Below are 17268 nucleotides of genomic sequence, written 5' to 3'. Positions count from 1 at the left end.
TAACTAAACGGAATTTCTTATGTTAATTGCTATTATGTATAAACTAAACGGTTAAATTTTCAATACGTTTATATTACATTAGATAACAGGAATAATTGTTTATTAAAGTTATTAAAATAAATAATAATAGCTATTGGTAAATATTAGCAGTTATTTCTTTTTTAAAGACTATATTATAAGCGGAAATATGTCTTTAATTTGACTATTAAAGAAATAAATTATTTATTTTTACAATAAATCATACGTAAATAAGCACTTAATTATTTTAATTGATACATTATAATGTACATTTAAATTATTATTTTTCCTACTGATCTTGAAAATTTACTTCCTTATTAGTTTGCAAAATATTTAAGATGGCAATTTTAACCTCATTTTAAGTGCCTAATCTTCTGGAAGCTAGTTGTAAAAAATAAGCCAAGAAAAGTAAATTTACAGTGACATAATTGTTTATTTTGTAGGAATCTTATGAAGATAATTACTTAATCGTGTGGTCTGTAATAAATAATAATATTTATTATAATTTCAAAAAGAACACGTGATAATATGTCCCTTCCTTTAATACTAAACAACTAATAAACTACTTTTTCAAACACAGAAACCTTCTGCTGAGTAGTTTACCGATGGAACAACACACAACCACAGATAAGTAATGTAATAGTAGTCACAACATTAGTTTGGGAACTTGGCCTATTGCCTGCCGTGCGCTCAGTTATGACTTATGAATTAAACCTTGCACCAAATTAAGTGTAAATGGAAGCATAATTTACGTGGGACTGAACCGATAATGAAGCAACATGAGATATTAACGATCAATATTTCGATGTTTACATTATAAATAGATCTGAATACTAATGACGTGATTTACACATAAAATGGAGCATGATCGTTATCGAGATCATTAATCAACACAGATCTTCCTTTTTGTTTGATGATCAAATGTAAAGTTATGTAATACGATTTGAATTTTGTTGCAGAATATTTAAGTTGTTAGTCAAGTGTATTGCAAAACAAGAAGATGCGGATAGCATTTTTGTTTGTATTTATTCCGTCTAATAAACGATTGATTTTAATTAGACTTTCATGGTCAGTATTTTAATTTTAGAAAAATCGTTTAATAAAGATTCCATTTCAATAATACCATGAAATAAACCATGATATTTTGAACAAAATCTGAAGAAAAGAAAGCGCGGGTAGGAGTCAGTTTGTACATAAAGTAATAATAAACAAACTAGTAACAAGATAATAAGAAAAAAGTTTCAAACAATAATTTCCATAATGGTTGTGGATTACATTATAGGAAGTAGGTTCGTAAAAACTTTGAACAAGCGAAAAAGTTTGACTTTCAATGGAAAAGTCTGCGAAAACAAAATAATAGTTGGTTTTCTTTCGAAAACAATCATTTGTAAGATAAATTCGTAATAATAATAAGGGGATTGTGTTGTGACAAAGAAAAACAAGAAAATTAGAATTGTTTTAGATAACCAGGATATTTCTACAAATGCCGGTGCTATAAGACGTAGTAGCTGACTAAAAATGTTTTATGTAAATGACATTTTAACTGTGTATCATTAAATTTAATGAAAATATGATACCAATATCTTGGGAGTAGGGGATACCAGATCCAGTTTTACAGGTAGGATTGATTGAGGAAATTGAGTTCGTTCGGATTTTGATTGAGTGTAGTGATATAATACTGTAATTAAGTTCCTGCATAAACTACAGCAATAACTAGTGTATATTAAAAGTCCATAAAAATGATTTCTATAAGTCACAGCTCCTGTGGTTATAGTAGAGTAGAATAGGACCACCACTAATGTTTCCGTGAATGTCGTATGAGGCGACAAAGAGACAAATATGCGAACAAAAAACAAGATATCTCTACCCGCCTGACCAAATCCATTTGCTTCTGATTAATAGTTCCTGCAATAAAAACTGAATCATAACTATGATATACTAACTGTCCCGACAGTCTTCCCGTTAAGTATACTCAGTATCTTGAATTTTATTACAAAACTCATCTCAGACAATAACAAACACGAAAAAGAGAGAAATCCGGTACGACAAACAGAGAAAACGGTATGACAAAACGGGATAAGGCGAGGCAGAAGAAGAAGACAAAGAGAAAAATCGGTCCAGCCATTTGCGCGTGATGCTGTGGCCAAGGTTAATCGGGATTTTTTTATATAATTATTGATAAGACACAGTAAAATTTTTACAGGCTAACCTAATTATTCACAGAGAAAACTTCGGTAATAAATTGCTCTGTAACCAGACGTATTGAATAGCGGAAGACCAGGCGATTTATTTACGGACTTCTGAACGCTTCCTCAAAGGAAACGTGCGGTAACACCTTGTTGCAGTATCTATTACGTTACTGAGAGCCTGTGGAAGTGAGCGATCGAGTATAGGATCTAGTAGAAATCAAATTATCCAATTTTAAGGAAATTTTTATACCTATTGGAAAAATTTTTGAATATTTTTTTCTTAACACGATATTACTCGTCTGATGTATGCTACGAAATAATATCCAAAGAAATGTACGTAAGTAAGTATACTACGTCTTTTCATTTATTCACGTAATCTTCTTACTAGCATATTTTTAAATAAACAAAAATAACACCTCAAATCGTTTCTCGATTCGTAAACAACCAAAATGTTTTACTTATTATTTAAGCATTGCTAACATTAATAATAGTGTATGTACCTACTCGTACTACATAGTAATTTACAAATCAATACTTAATTTCTTCATTATTTTCCGTACCCTCATTAATTTACAAACGGAACTGCTTGTAAAGTTAATGAAGCTGATTAACACTAATGAAGAAGTAACTGATGTTAGTAAAAAACATTATTTTCATTTGTTTAACTTTTGGACGGTAAAAAGTTAAACAAATGAAAATAATGTTACATAATTATATCCGTACGTGGTTCGTACAGTAATACAATATTGACATGATAATTAAATAGTGCTTCAAATTAGTTAATAACATCCGCGTCTGCAACTCTACTTTTTCTGTTCATCATCATCATCATTTCAGCCACAGGACTGAACATAAGCCTCCCCCAATGATTTCCACATCGCCCGGTTAGTAGCGGCATGCAACCAGCGCCTTCCTCCTATGACATAGGTATTGTTCAAATATCGCAAAGCAATTATGACACGCTGAAGAATTACTCGTCCCCCTTCGAGACAAACAAGGGGTCTTTAGAAGACAAATATCCCCATGGGGCTTATAATTAATGGCCCTACAATAACTTATAATTTTGGCGAAACTCTTGGCACATTTACCTACAACTTTTGATGTCGCCGAGCTATTTCCGAAAGTTCTTCAATGAATATTAATTGACTGAGTCTTGTACAATCGCCAGCAAATTGGAATATTCAAAGTCATGGAAAAGTAGCAGTTATTTCAACTATGTAAGATACTAAAGTATTTAATTTGATGTGCCGTGTGTACTTGAGATTTGCAAATAAGTTTTATTTAAGCTTTAAATATTGTAAAATCTATAATGGGAGCGTGATATAAACAAATATTTGTAGTACCTACCTTCTCTTTAACCCATATATGCCCAGAGGCACGAAAACGACCCAATGGTACATGTTCACTTGCGATGCCAATTAAAAAAAAACTGTACGTTTGTTTTCTGTTTTAATGCCATTATTATAATGTTGAAAGAACTTCCTAGTCAAATATAACAGTTAATAAGTTCGTTCGCCGCCAGTTTTTTTCCAATTTGACATTGAATTTCACAGATTTTTTTGTTGTTGAAATTAGTGCACCCAGTCTCACAAAAATGTAAGTATTGTTTTATGTATTCTGTTTTGAACAATTATTGCGATTGAAATAATGAAATGAATATATTTCCAAGGTAAATAACTAAGAAGTATTGTGAAAATATAAATAATGTGCTTTGTTATTTGTTACAAAAGTTCTGTTGGTCGAAAACGACCGCATGGGCATATATGAGACCAGAATGTATTTTTTCATAGTATAAAGTATTTCAAATAAAAGTCGTGTTTATTATATAATTAGTTTATAATTTCATCAAATTATAGCAAATAGTGTAAAATAATGATATTTGGTTAATTTATGAACTTGAATAATTACACATATAGTTCAATTTAGCCATGAAATGCTGCAAAACACTTGACTTTTTTTTGTTTGTTTTTGCATACTGCAAAATTTCTACGAATCTGACCGGTGAGGATCAAACGCTCAGCACACATACCGCCTTAGTGTTATATTAGAGGGCACTGTGCGTGTTGAAGGTCCAGGCTGAGTTCGAGGAGATCCAATTGTTAGAAGCAAATTTCTAGCAATTTACCTTCGAAACTCTAAAGTGTCTACAGAAGCTCCAAGTGATCTCGCTATTATGGCAGAGTTATTGATGAGAAGGAAAAAAATGGTTTAATGTATTTTCACATGATTGATTTATGTCACCGTCAATAACTCTGGAGTTTCAAAGGTCAATTGCTAGAAATTTGCTTCCAAAATATGGATCTCCTTGAACTCAGCCTGGACCTTCAACACGCCCAGTGCCGTCTAATATATCACTAAGTGTAAGGTGGTATGGTACTGAGCATTTTATCCTCAAATTCGTAGAAATTATGCAGTATGCAATAACATTACTATGAAGAAATGCTGTAAGTGCGGTGTAAATCTCCATGAAAAATGTTTTGCAGCCTAAATTGTTCTAACTGTAATTATTATTCAAGTTCCTAAATAAACCCAATATGATTATTATACACTATTTGTTATAATCTGTTCAAATTTGTAAACTTATTCTATAATAATAATAATAATAATAATAATAAATATCTTTATTTGCATAAAACATGGTAGAAAATAGTTATTACAAAATTCATAAGCGAGTACACAACATGTTTAGTCGAATAAAATAGACATGCAAATTTATATCGTCTCCGCAGAGCACCCATTTCGTATTAGTACTTATTTAATGAATACCTTTATTATCATCAAAAAATTCCTTTAAGTCATAAAATGTTTTAGTCAGTAACCACCTCAGCAAGGCTGTCTTAAACGATTTATTGTTTAGAGTTTTAAAGTTATCTGGTATATTGTTGTAAACTTTTATGCACATGGCTATACAGCTCTTACTAAACTGCGCTGTTTTAGGCATATCGTTAAAAACCAGTCTATTGGAGTTTCTAGTATTTCTTGGATACACATTGGATGCCCGTGTAAATAAGGTTTTGTTAAGCTGTACAAATACACAAATTTCATAAACATACAGAGATGTTAAAGTCAGTATACCATGCTTTGCAAACCATGGCCGGCATGATGTGCGTGGAGGAAGTCCACATATTGCTCTCAAGCATTTTTTTTGTGCAATAAATGCTCTTTGTACACCTGTACCATTGCCCCACACTATAAGGCCATAGCGTAGTATAGAGCCTATGTAAGCATGATATGCTGTAATGGCTGTTTTTACATTAGTTACATTTCTAACCTGCCTTAATGCAAAAACAAATTTATTGGTTCTACTACAGATATTATCTATATGTGTTTTCCAATTAATATGTTTATCGATCAAATAGAAAATAAGATTTCTTCTGCATGCTACGCTCTGCGAAGTCTAAGGGAGGAACTAACAATGGCACAAATAAAAAGTGTATATTATGCACTGGTTGAGTCTCGCCTTAGATATAGTATAAAATTTTGGGGAAACAGTTATAACTATAATTTTAAGAAGGCATTTATAATTCAAAAGAGAGCAATAAGAACAATGGTTCGCATAAGCCAAAGGCAGTCTTGCCGAGAACATTTCCAAAGATTAAAAATCCTGACAGTCCCATGTCTTTACATTCTAGTTCTTCTCACAGAATTTGTCAAGCACCCAGAAAGATACGAGACCACAGAGGAAAGGATGAAACGCCTTGAGACTAGAAGGAAGGACATACCAAATTCAACACAGCCGAAGCTGGGAATAGCTATGCACAGTGTCAAATATCAGGCGGTGAGATTGTTTAACAAATTGCCAAAGGATCTCAAAATAGATACAAATCCAAATTCATTCAAGAAGAAATTGAAGCTTTATCTATTGGAAAATAATTTTTATAGCGTAGAGGATTATGTAAATAAAATTTAAATTGAATTATCAAAATTGACATAAAATAATAATACAGTCGAATTTGTCATAATGTATTTAATATTAATTTTATTATTTATTTCATTTGACATAAATACCAATTGACTTTAGTATATGAAATGCAATTTTAGGGTTAGATTGGATTTATTTTATTCTATTTTAATTGTATTTTAATTAATTTTGACATTATGTATTGTGTAATAATTTTATTTATTTATTTAATCTGACATTTATATTAATTCTAGTATGTGAAATGAAATTTTAGGGTTAAATTAGATTAATTTTATTTTAATTGAATTGCAGATTGTGTGAATTTTAATGTCTAATTTTCCTATACAATGTATTTTGTTTTTGGAATAAATAAATTGAAATTGAAAAATTAGTTTAAAAGAACATGATACTAGTATAATTTTAATTATGTAATGAAAATTTATTTAAGCCTAATTGATAATTCACACGCAAAGTAATAAATATTTAGTGCAGACACACTTTTTACAGCTTAAAAGTAAAATTGTTGTGACAAGAATTAAAGTTAGCGTAATGAAGTGATAATGAACGCATATTTTTTAAGTTGCGTGAACATGACAAAACGAAAGTGAAAATATAATCGTCACTGCAGTCCATTTCAACTGGTTCCACTATAATGCTTTCTTGGCTATCTGATGCTATAAAATTAATCTTAAAATCGCATTAGAGTAGAAAAACTACGTTTATCATTAACTTTTGTGAGCGTTTCTGTTTTCACAAATCTTAATGTTTAAGTAGTAGACAGATCTTGAAAAAACTTTATTTCTTGGTGCATGTCCGTTTGAGACCGAGTTCTTTCCTATGCTTCAGTTGCACTATCTTAACTTTAACCGTAACTGTAACTATAACTATAACCGGTGTTATTCTATGGAGTTTGACAGACTTTTGACGTTTGTTATATTTACAGTAAGATGGTTAACCTAGCCTTAACTGTTCCTTTATCTTGACAGAGATGGTCCCACGCTATGCTAAAGAGTTCTACTAAAATTGTAATAGATACAGATAATTTTGCTAACCGTACTTACAATCTTCGGCCTTCACTTAGAGAGGACACTGGTCAAACGTTACATTACACGAATGTTGTTTTGCTGATGGAATGCAAGTGGTATTTGCTAAATAATTGGACACTGGAACATTTTATGGTTAAATGCCAGTGCTACACTTACATCCCACGTATTCTGGTGGAAAATACCGAGAATACCTCAACCCAATAGGTAGTTTGGCTGTCGAGATTTGTGAGATGTTTTCATCCATTTTAGGGACGTTTCCTGAATGATGTAAATGAAGGTACATCTATTGCGATAGGTATTGCCTCATTGGAAAAACGTTGGCATTAAGATGACATAATAATAATATACTTACATTGTTATAACAAAACCATGTCTATGAAATAATTAATTCCGATTCGATTCCATTATAATATACTGAAAAAAAAAAATATCGGAGAAATGAATCTTTAGTCCATCTTACCATATTATTCCTCTATTATCAGTCCGAACGAACTTCAATACGTTCAATCCGAATCTCATAACAACTTATAGAATTCGCAGAGTCACTTTTCAAATAAAATGCGTGTAATACTCAAGACGGACAGTGATGTATGACATGAGTTATACACATAGCTGGGCACCGTTAATCAAATAATTAACTTCGTTAATCGTTAAACCGTTAATAAAAAAATTAACTTCGTTAAACGTTAAAACGTTACATTTCGCAAGAGTTAACGCAAGTTAACGTTAATCGTTAATCCGTTAACACATGATAATAAAACGAAAAAAATAATATGTTCAAATAATTTCGAAAGCTTGTATCGCGCATGGTATTTATTCCTCTTTTATGTTTGCGCTACAAGCTTTCGAAATTATTTGAACCTTGCATAAGTACAATTATTTTTTTCGTTTTAGTATAACTGCATTTCAGAATAAAAGCTTGTTAGGGTTCCGTAGCCAAATGGCAAAAAACGGAACCCTTATAGATTCGTCATGTCTGTCCGTCCGTATGTCACAGCCATTTTTTTCCGAAACTGTAAGAGTTATACTGTTGAAACTCGGTAGGTATAGGTCTACCAGAATCTCATGGCAAACAAAAATATTGGAAAAGTGTGTTTTTCATATGGCAATTGTCTATGGTTTAATTGTCACCTGTCAAAGAAAATTATGAAATCTGTCAGCCGCTGCAAAAATTTTGTAATCTCTTCTTGACTATTTGTTATTTTTGTGAAAAAGTCGAAAAAGCTCAAGCAAGTCATATTGTTTTCAATGTGAATTGTAAAATAAGGCATAATTCAAAGTCAATCTTTGATTCTAAAGCTCGTCGTCGAGTTGACAGTAAGTTGGACTGAAATGTTTTGATACTTAGTTTATTACCCAACTACGTCACAAGGAGGGTTATGTTTTTTTATATTATTCATAATAGCTGCTTTATCGGGGTTTTCAGGTATATCTCACAAATTGGTGCAGAGGAATGGTCAAAATGTTATGACCATGTAAAGAAAATTGAAAAAGATTTTATCTCTTTATCTTGATCATCTATTGAAGAACAAGAAATTGCAAGTGGAGTTCTTAGAATCGTTTTCTAGTTCTGAATGAAGTGATAAGTTAAAAGTATGATGCATAATAAAATTAGTTACTTAAAGTAATAATACGATTTATTTATTTTTCAAGACATTTTCCTATGTTAAAAACCCGATGTATAACAACATTCTTCATACACATACCTACCTAAAATGTATATTCGTACTTCATGTTCATTAATGCTAAAGTCATAAAAGTAAAAAATTAAACAGTATCAAGATCGTTTATTCCAATTTCCCCAGTATTGCTCTCAACAAAGTTTATTTTCCCTATTTGCCATGAGATTCTGGTACACCTATAGATGTATTCTGTGAACTGCATTAAAATTTTGATGCAAAAATAAAAAAATAATAATAAATATTGGGGGCTTCAGATACTTAGAACTGAAACTCAAAAATGTTTTTTTCATCAAACAATACGTGTGGGGTATCTATGGATAGGTCTTCAAAAATGTTATCGAGGTTTCTAAAATATTTTTTTTCTAAACAGAATAGTTTGCGTGACACACGCTTCCAAAGTGGAAAAAAGTTGGTCCCCCCCCCCCCTCTAACTTCTAAAATAAGAAAATGAAAAATCTTAAAAAAAAAACATATGACGTACATTACTATAAAAACTACCAACGAAAATTGTTTTGAACGAGATCTAGTAAGTAGTTTTTTTTTAATACCTCGTAAATCGTAAACCGCTTATTACCGCGTAATCTTTTGTACTAATAATAACTTATATTAAAAAAAAAAATTAATTTCATAAATCAATCGAAAGTGCTCGAAAAGACAAATCCAGCAAACCCAAACTCGATAAGTTTCCACCGTATCGTTTTGGAATTCCTATGGCCACCTCCTGACTCCATCATCAGGACCCTGGACATCATCTAGTACTAAAGTGCTCGAAAAGACAAATCCAACGAACCCAAATTCGATGCGATGCCACCGTTTCATTTAGGAGTTCCTATGGCCACCTCATGACTCCATCATCAGACCAGCTCAATGGTACCTAAACTTTGCATCGTCATCGTACTTATAGCCTGACCAGGAACATAAAAACCCTCGCCATGTTGCGGAAAACTAATGGTACTAATTTCTTTTAATGGCAACAGTAACTGAAAACTTCATTCACATGTCACCATGCATGTCAGTCTATTGTTGTCAAAGTGTAAACAAACTTTATTTTAAATGTGTGCAATTGATTTCGTGAATTAAATTGCTAAAATATTTTTATAGTCGTGAAAGAAAAGTGGTTCACGATGTGTTAATGTATTTGTCGAAGAGAAATACTAAGGGTTCGGACAATATTTTCATTGAATAATGTTTCCGACAAAGGTTGTCAAATTGACTGACATGTTTATCGTATGGTACAGTCCACTATGAAAATTAGCTGTAGTCTGTTTCAACTACCTATTTTAAAGTTTTTTGTCACTTTCTAAGTTTTGAATTTTATGGAATTGGGAAAGAAGTACCGGGTTTGAAGCGTTCATGAGCAGACATTGCAGTTGAATATTCATGTTCTGAATTTGATTATTGATGAATAATAAAATAAATCCTACTAGCTCGATTGATGGTTTCATTTAATTTATTTAAACCAGGTAATCTTTAATAATATTTTTCGTTAATTTATGAAAATATCAAATTAGCCCGTAATCCTGAATCCTGATACATAAATTTAGCCTATTAATTTAACACATGTACGACTGTACTCAGTGTTGCACTATCAAATGCAATTGAAGCGCCTCTGTGCCAGGGTTTTTATGTTCCTGGACTTCCTGGTCAGGCTATACATAAGTATACCAAATTTCAGCTCAATCGGTTGAGGAAAACTGGTCTTAAATTCATTTGCAAGAGTTGTCCCACACATGCTAACAAGTGATGTCGTTAGTGATCTGGTTACAAAAACTGTTGTTTTGGGTTCTGGAAGTTCTGGAAGCCCGAACGTACTTGTCAGAACGCGTTTTGCTAGCGTTTTTCAGCGTGCCTGCTGTATCTTTTTGGTAAATAGTAGGTACTGGATTAACGATTAACGGACTTAGGATAATTTAACGGAAGTTAACGAGTCCGTTAACATTTTTTAAAGTTAACTTAAAAGTTTAATCCGTTAATAGAAATGTTAACTTCGTTAATTAACGATTAACGGATTAACGAGTTAATGCCCAGCTATGGTTATACATGACAGTTTTCACTTCGTCATTATCATTATGAACATTATTCCACTGCTAGACATACCCTTATTGATTAGCCCTATATTGCATTTTTAAAACCTTAATTTGGCAATCCCCACACTTGGATTGGTTGGTAGCTTCATCAACACCCTTTGTTTAAGTGAAGCAGCAAATTGAACGCACAGCGTTGAAAAAGCTCTGTGATTGGTTCGTGTGTTACCCTGTGAGACCTCATAGTAATGTTTGCGAATACGGGCTGCTAATTTTAAGTGGTTCTATATTTTCACCTATGTAGGTATTATGTATTTTTCTTAATTCCAACTTTTCGTAATTTCATAACATTTCTGCTGAAACCAGCACGTATCTCAACGTCACTAGCAGCCGTCGAAGCAAGAAAACTCATCCTTTATTACAATTAACACGGTCCGATGGATCCGGTCCGCTCGTCTCGACCAATCCAATTCCGAGCTGACTGGTAATCCTTTTTGGCGTTTACACCATACGACAATGTCCTTGAAAACTTTCTGATTTCTGTTATTGTAATTTTATTTTTTATTTAGCCATTTTTTTACTGACGGAATATTATGCTGCTTCCATTTGAAGTATTTTATTTTCAAGCCTAAATTTTGTTGTAAAAAAAATAAAAACAAATTGGCAATGGTAAAAACAAAGTGAATAGACAATCGAGATTGTTGTTGATACACAAAAAGGCACAATTAGGCGGTATTTTCACTATAATGGGATAGACAGACATACACCTAGACCTAGAGGGATTGTTGATGTTGTAGAACAAGATTCGCACTAAATACAAAAGGGGTACAAACAAGAACCGAACTCCAGAAGTTAGTTATTTTCTATGTTGAACTAGGTAATGACTCAGCGCCTGTAACTTAAACTTTGATAAACTAGTTTTGTACCTACGAGTAAAAGCTATTGACTGACAGCAAGATACACAGAAGATAAAACAAGCGACAACTTCATACATTTTTTCAGCAAAATATATAAGCCGATAATCTTCAGCTTAACATTCTGTATGTGCCTACCTCATTCGACTTTGACTTTCACACAACTCTTGATATTTTTCTTACTATTTAATCATTAAGTCCACAATTGAGTATTCACAAAACTTAACACCTGTTCAGCTCTCTGTGGAGCAAGATTCCAAGAAGTAGAAAATAATTAAAGTGTCAAACTCCTGTAGAAAATTGGAAAAGAAAAAATTAAAAGTTAACTTTATAACGGTCACAACATTTGCCGCATTTACGTTTGATTGTCATAGTTAGGCGTTAAATATATTAATGAGCACTTTCCAGCCATCTCAAATACATTTAAAATAGCAAATCACTTGTCTATTTGTGTAACTTTTTAGGGAAATGGGTAGGCACAAAACTAATCGTTTCGGCTGTATTGCTAGAAGAAGCCGTGGTCTCTGATAGATAGTTATATTAAATGATATTCTGAAAAACCATTTAAGCACCCTTTAAATCAACAAACAATCATCAAAGAACTCCAATTGCACATGCTTTGGACCTCAATAATTCTATCGCTAGGCATAATTTACTGTCAATCGCATTATACACGGCATTGTCAATATAATTCCGATTCCATGGGATATGTCCGCGACCAACACTGATTAATGACGATGAAATAGAGTAAAAGCGAATCGGTGCTAATGGCACACATGTGGTAAGTGTTAAAGGCAATGTGTGAAATCGGACATTAGTAAAAAGTGCCGGGGTATCGCAGAAGCTGCGATACATTGCAAGTTGTAAGCTCAGTGTTGAAGGAATTCACCCGATGAAGATTTTAAAAGACCAAAGGGTAAAGATCCATAGGCCTGGTTTCTGAATTGACATTTCCCGCTAGTGCTCAAGTCAAAACTCTCGATTCAGGAACCTTTGCTCTATGAATAAGAGTTACTTACATGAGAAATTGGCTTAAGATCTACTTACATTGAAAGACAAACATTGAAAAGCGTTTTAAGTCATTATTTAACCTCTGTTCCAAACTTCACCTTTTGATTTCACGTTGATGAAACTTATAACAATTGTCACTGATAACAAAAATTGTATTCACTGATTCCATAGTTTAGCTGCGACATAGACAGCGAATCAAATCATCATCTCTAAATGATTTGATAATGTGGCAGTTGGATTCTCGGGAGGTGTTATTATCTATGTTTTTCTTCGCATGATTATGTAGTTAAATCGCAAATGGGTTGTACTGGTTCTGGTTATAGCCGGAGTAAAATTTAATGAGCACTTTTGATCTCATTTTATACATTCGAAGAAAGGTATTTACCTTTTTAATGTTTAATGTTCTTGGGAAGAGCAAGTTCTTAATTTCGCCGGCGAAACCGTGTCATCATAATTATTCGTAGAAAGAAAATGTTTAATAATAATAATAGCGTTAAATGACTTTTATCAGTAAATCCATAAATTATCGCGGTTATACGATGTGGTGGAGGAAAAGGTAGGTATATGCGTTACAGTCAAAACTCATAATCGGCCAAAACCACTTTTGACAGCAAAATTTTTAACTGATGCCCCAGGTCAATATCACTTTTGACAGATTTTTCCAGTAAAAAGTGGTTTTGACCGATTATGAGTTTTGACTGTAACATAAAAATATGCACTTTTCTACCATCTGATAAGCAAAAATTTTAGATGATAGTAGAAACACGTGAAACCCACAATGTATAACTATTGTCTTACCTAGCCACATTTGCGATAATAATACTAGAATTTTATATCGCTTGAGGCCTAAGGTAACAACAATAAATTATTGTGTCTAACCAAGCCTTGGTTTATGCTGCTTTACATATAATGGGTTATTTCCCTTCATCACAAAGTCCATTTAGCTCAGGGGCTCAGTTAAATTATAATACAGTTATTATACATTCAAATTATAATAAGCTATTTAGAATATATTTAGAAGAAGACCACCATCCAGGCTATGGAATCAGTGCTCTGGTGTATTCTAAGATTCTCATTATAGTTTTGATTTTATTTCAATACCAGCGGCCGCCCGCGACTTTGTACGCGTGGACCCCGTTTTACCCCCTTAGGGGTTATATTTTGCAAAATCCCGTCTTAGGAAGCACTTGTCTTGTAGTTTCTGATATTTCGTGATGAGTGAGTGAGTCAGTCAGTCAATCAAACCTTTAGCTGTTAATATAGATTTAGCTTTCAACAATGAGTACTCCGTAGATATACGAGTAGCTTAACGACAATTTAACTTAGTAGTGGTTGAGCAACAACATGTACTCGTAACTTATGGGAATTGCCGTTGCATGGAGAGTAGTTTACATGGGAACATCCCAAGGGTCGTTCCAAGTTTGTCAATCTGCTTAATTGTTCCTCATAGTGTAGAGTGCTATGTTAACGAGCCATCGCAAATGTATTTTACATTATTTATGTCGCTAGACAATTCATTATAGTCTTTTTCACGTAAGATGATCCGTATGACACTTCAAGGTTATCCATATTACGCATACTACATATGCAGAATATTTTTGAAAAAATATTTGTATTTTATTAGCAATATAATAAAAAAAAATAACTACCTTGTCTTGAAATATATAGTAAAATCTGAGTCTATTGATTATATTTTAATTAAATACGATGTAAAAATATTATTTATTTCATGTACCCAATGTGTGAAACGGAATAGATTTAGTGCTGGGGTATTTCTTGTATAATAAAATCGATTATTTCCGCGGTTCATTAATCGATTGCAGTGAATACTTAGTTATTAAAAACATCACAAAAATCAACTATATTTTTCGATTATTGACTTTAATAAACGTATTAAAAATAAATTAATGGTTTTTAATTTAAAGAAACAGAACCAGTACTTTTTAGGAATCGTTTTTTGAACACGAACCATGAAATTTGAATATTATGAATAAAAAATTGTTACAATATTATTTGTAATTGTAAAAAACATGTTTTTTTGTTAAATAACACCTATACAAAATATTTATCTAAAAGTAGGTTTTACTAACTCTTCGAAAAAAATCGATAGAAAAATCGCTATGATTTAGTTATGTGACATCTCTAAATCTTTCAAACTCGAAACGTCATACGGATCATCTTAGGTGAAAAAGACTATAAAGGACTATGTTTCATATCCATCGTTTGTATTGAAAGCATATTTTGTTGTAGGCATTACAAAGGTCGAAAACTTGTCATTAGAGGCTAAAAACAATACAAAATAAACAGTACTGTACTGTACTGTGCTGTGCTGTACTGTAATGTACTGTAACTTAAAGGTCTCAAATATTTACCTATTGTTTCTTTGTTCCAGCTCTCGCGCTGTGCGCTTACGCTGCAGATGTGAAGGAGAAAGAAGATAAGGCTGAGCCTACACAAAACAAGGACAAAAGACAAACACAAGACGAACTTGTGCAAGGTCTTGTTTACAGATCACCGAGAAAACAGGTGAGTGCATCAATTTGTGATACTTAGAGCTAATTTCCCATGTTCTTTAAAAAGATATATGTAGTCAGCGTCAAATAGTTCGAGATACGAGTACCCAAAGTGGCCAAAAAGTTGAGAACACAACCATATTCCAATTGGGACAAAGAAGTGTTGCGAATTTTTTTTGCTATTTTGGGTGTCACGAACTATGTATTTGACGCTGACTCTACTAAGGCTGGGTCATCCATCTTACTTACCTTTGACAAACGTCAAAAATCTGTCAAACTCCATACAAAATATTCATGCGGTTATCGTTATAGTTACAGTCAAAGTTAAGTGGTGCGACTCAGCCTAAGTATTTAAGAAATACTTCCTGTTTGGTTGGTTGTTAACAGAGAGTTTATCTGCTAGGTATCTCTATCCGAGAGCTTAAACCAAAAGATGTAGTTTATCTACCTGAAACAATGTCTAACGCTACGAAGGACATTATCAACAAGAGTGACAAAACGTTAAAGCTCTCTTGTCACTGCATAAGGGCACAGTCTCCTATTATAGAATTGTTCCATAATCTACGAAGCTAAAATTACGTCCGTCTAAATAAAATATCATAAACTCCAAAGCGACTCTATCAAAATCGCTAAACCGTAACAAATTATGACACCGGTTAAATCGAGTAGCAAACGAGTAATGTCCTGCACCCTTTCACTCTTTGCCCCAGATTTCGTCATCGCCGGTCCTGGGACCAGATGGCATTTGGAGGCATGCTACCGATCTTTACTATAAAATAAATAAATAAATAAATCTTTGGACAATTTCACACAGCGCCAGCTAGCCCCAAAGTAAGCAACTTAATGCTTGTGTTATGGGTGCAACTTAATGCTTAACGGATATACTACTTATATACTTTTTTTTTTAAATACATAAATATTATACATAGTCACACCCAGACCCGTCACAGAAATTAAAATTCATCATTTCAATTTCTGCCCGGCCGGGAATCGAACCCGGGACCTCTCGGCATAGTAGTCCGTTCTGAACCACTACACCAAACGGCCGACAAACTACTATCAGGTTAATGATCATTATTGAGAAAGTGATGGGCCTTGATTGCTGTGCGAATGATCCTTTAAGCTAGTGGTTATCTATTTAAGATACGCAATATTACGCCCGTATTCACAAACGATGTTTGCTTAATTGAAGCAGCAAATCGAACGCACAGTGTTGAATAGAGCTCTGTGATTGGTTCATGTATCAACCCTGCGCGAACGCGCTCTGTGAGACCTCATAGTAGTGTTTGTGAATACGGGCGTTGGTATTCTAGAGTTTGAAGGAACCCATAATGGTATACAAAACTACATTTTGTAAATACAGAACCCTAGACATAACCTCTTATGTTCTTATCTACTAAAAATGAAATGAATTTATCTACTCTGGCTATCACCCTGTCATATGAGAGTTTATGGTAAAGAATCCCTCACCATGGCATCACACGGTATGTCATTTATAAGGTTGTAAATCGTTTAGGCTCAAATTACGTCTACATTATAAAAGGCAAGGCAACAAATCTTAGTGGATAGCGAGCCTGGCATTTAGCATACCACTTAAATTTAGCGGATATTTTGCAACAGCGGCTTGGAACACCCTGACCTGTCGTTCTACACACTCTACAATTTTGGACATAAATACAACATAATATTTAGCATTAGATAAAATATGTCAACGTGAAATTGTGAACTCTGTCAGTTTATAATATAACGCGTTAGATTGTAAACTAACAGTGGGTTAGGTTAGGTTAGATTGTAATTTAACTACGTCAGATTATAATCTGACGGAATTCTCAATTTTACGGTGACATATTCAACATAATATTATTATGTAAGCGCCTCTGCACTGTGGTCTAGTGGTAAGATAGCCTGCAGCATTGAGGATTCCGGGTGAAGCTCGCTTCCACCTTCGGCCTGATCGTCACTTACCATCA

General features: G+C 33.1%; 1 protein-coding gene across 1 annotated transcript in view; it reads left to right on the top strand.

Moving 5' to 3' along the window:
* Positions 1–17268, top strand: part of LOC114353241 (putative mediator of RNA polymerase II transcription subunit 12) — a 75751-nt gene that overhangs the window by 45315 nt on the left and 13168 nt on the right. The window contains exon 2 of the mRNA XM_028305158.1: positions 15178–15311. Within this exon, the coding sequence (XP_028160959.1) occupies positions 15178–15311 (134 nt within the window). The remainder of the gene's footprint in view (positions 1–15177; positions 15312–17268) is intronic.

Source organism: Ostrinia furnacalis, unplaced genomic scaffold, assembly GCF_004193835.3.
Source record: "Ostrinia furnacalis isolate ACB-3 unplaced genomic scaffold, ASM419383v2 OfSCF0166, whole genome shotgun sequence".
In the NCBI taxonomy this organism is placed as follows: domain Eukaryota; kingdom Metazoa; phylum Arthropoda; class Insecta; order Lepidoptera; family Crambidae; genus Ostrinia; species Ostrinia furnacalis.
Note: the sequence above shows the minus strand (reverse complement) of the source record. Positions and strands in the feature narration are given on the sequence as shown.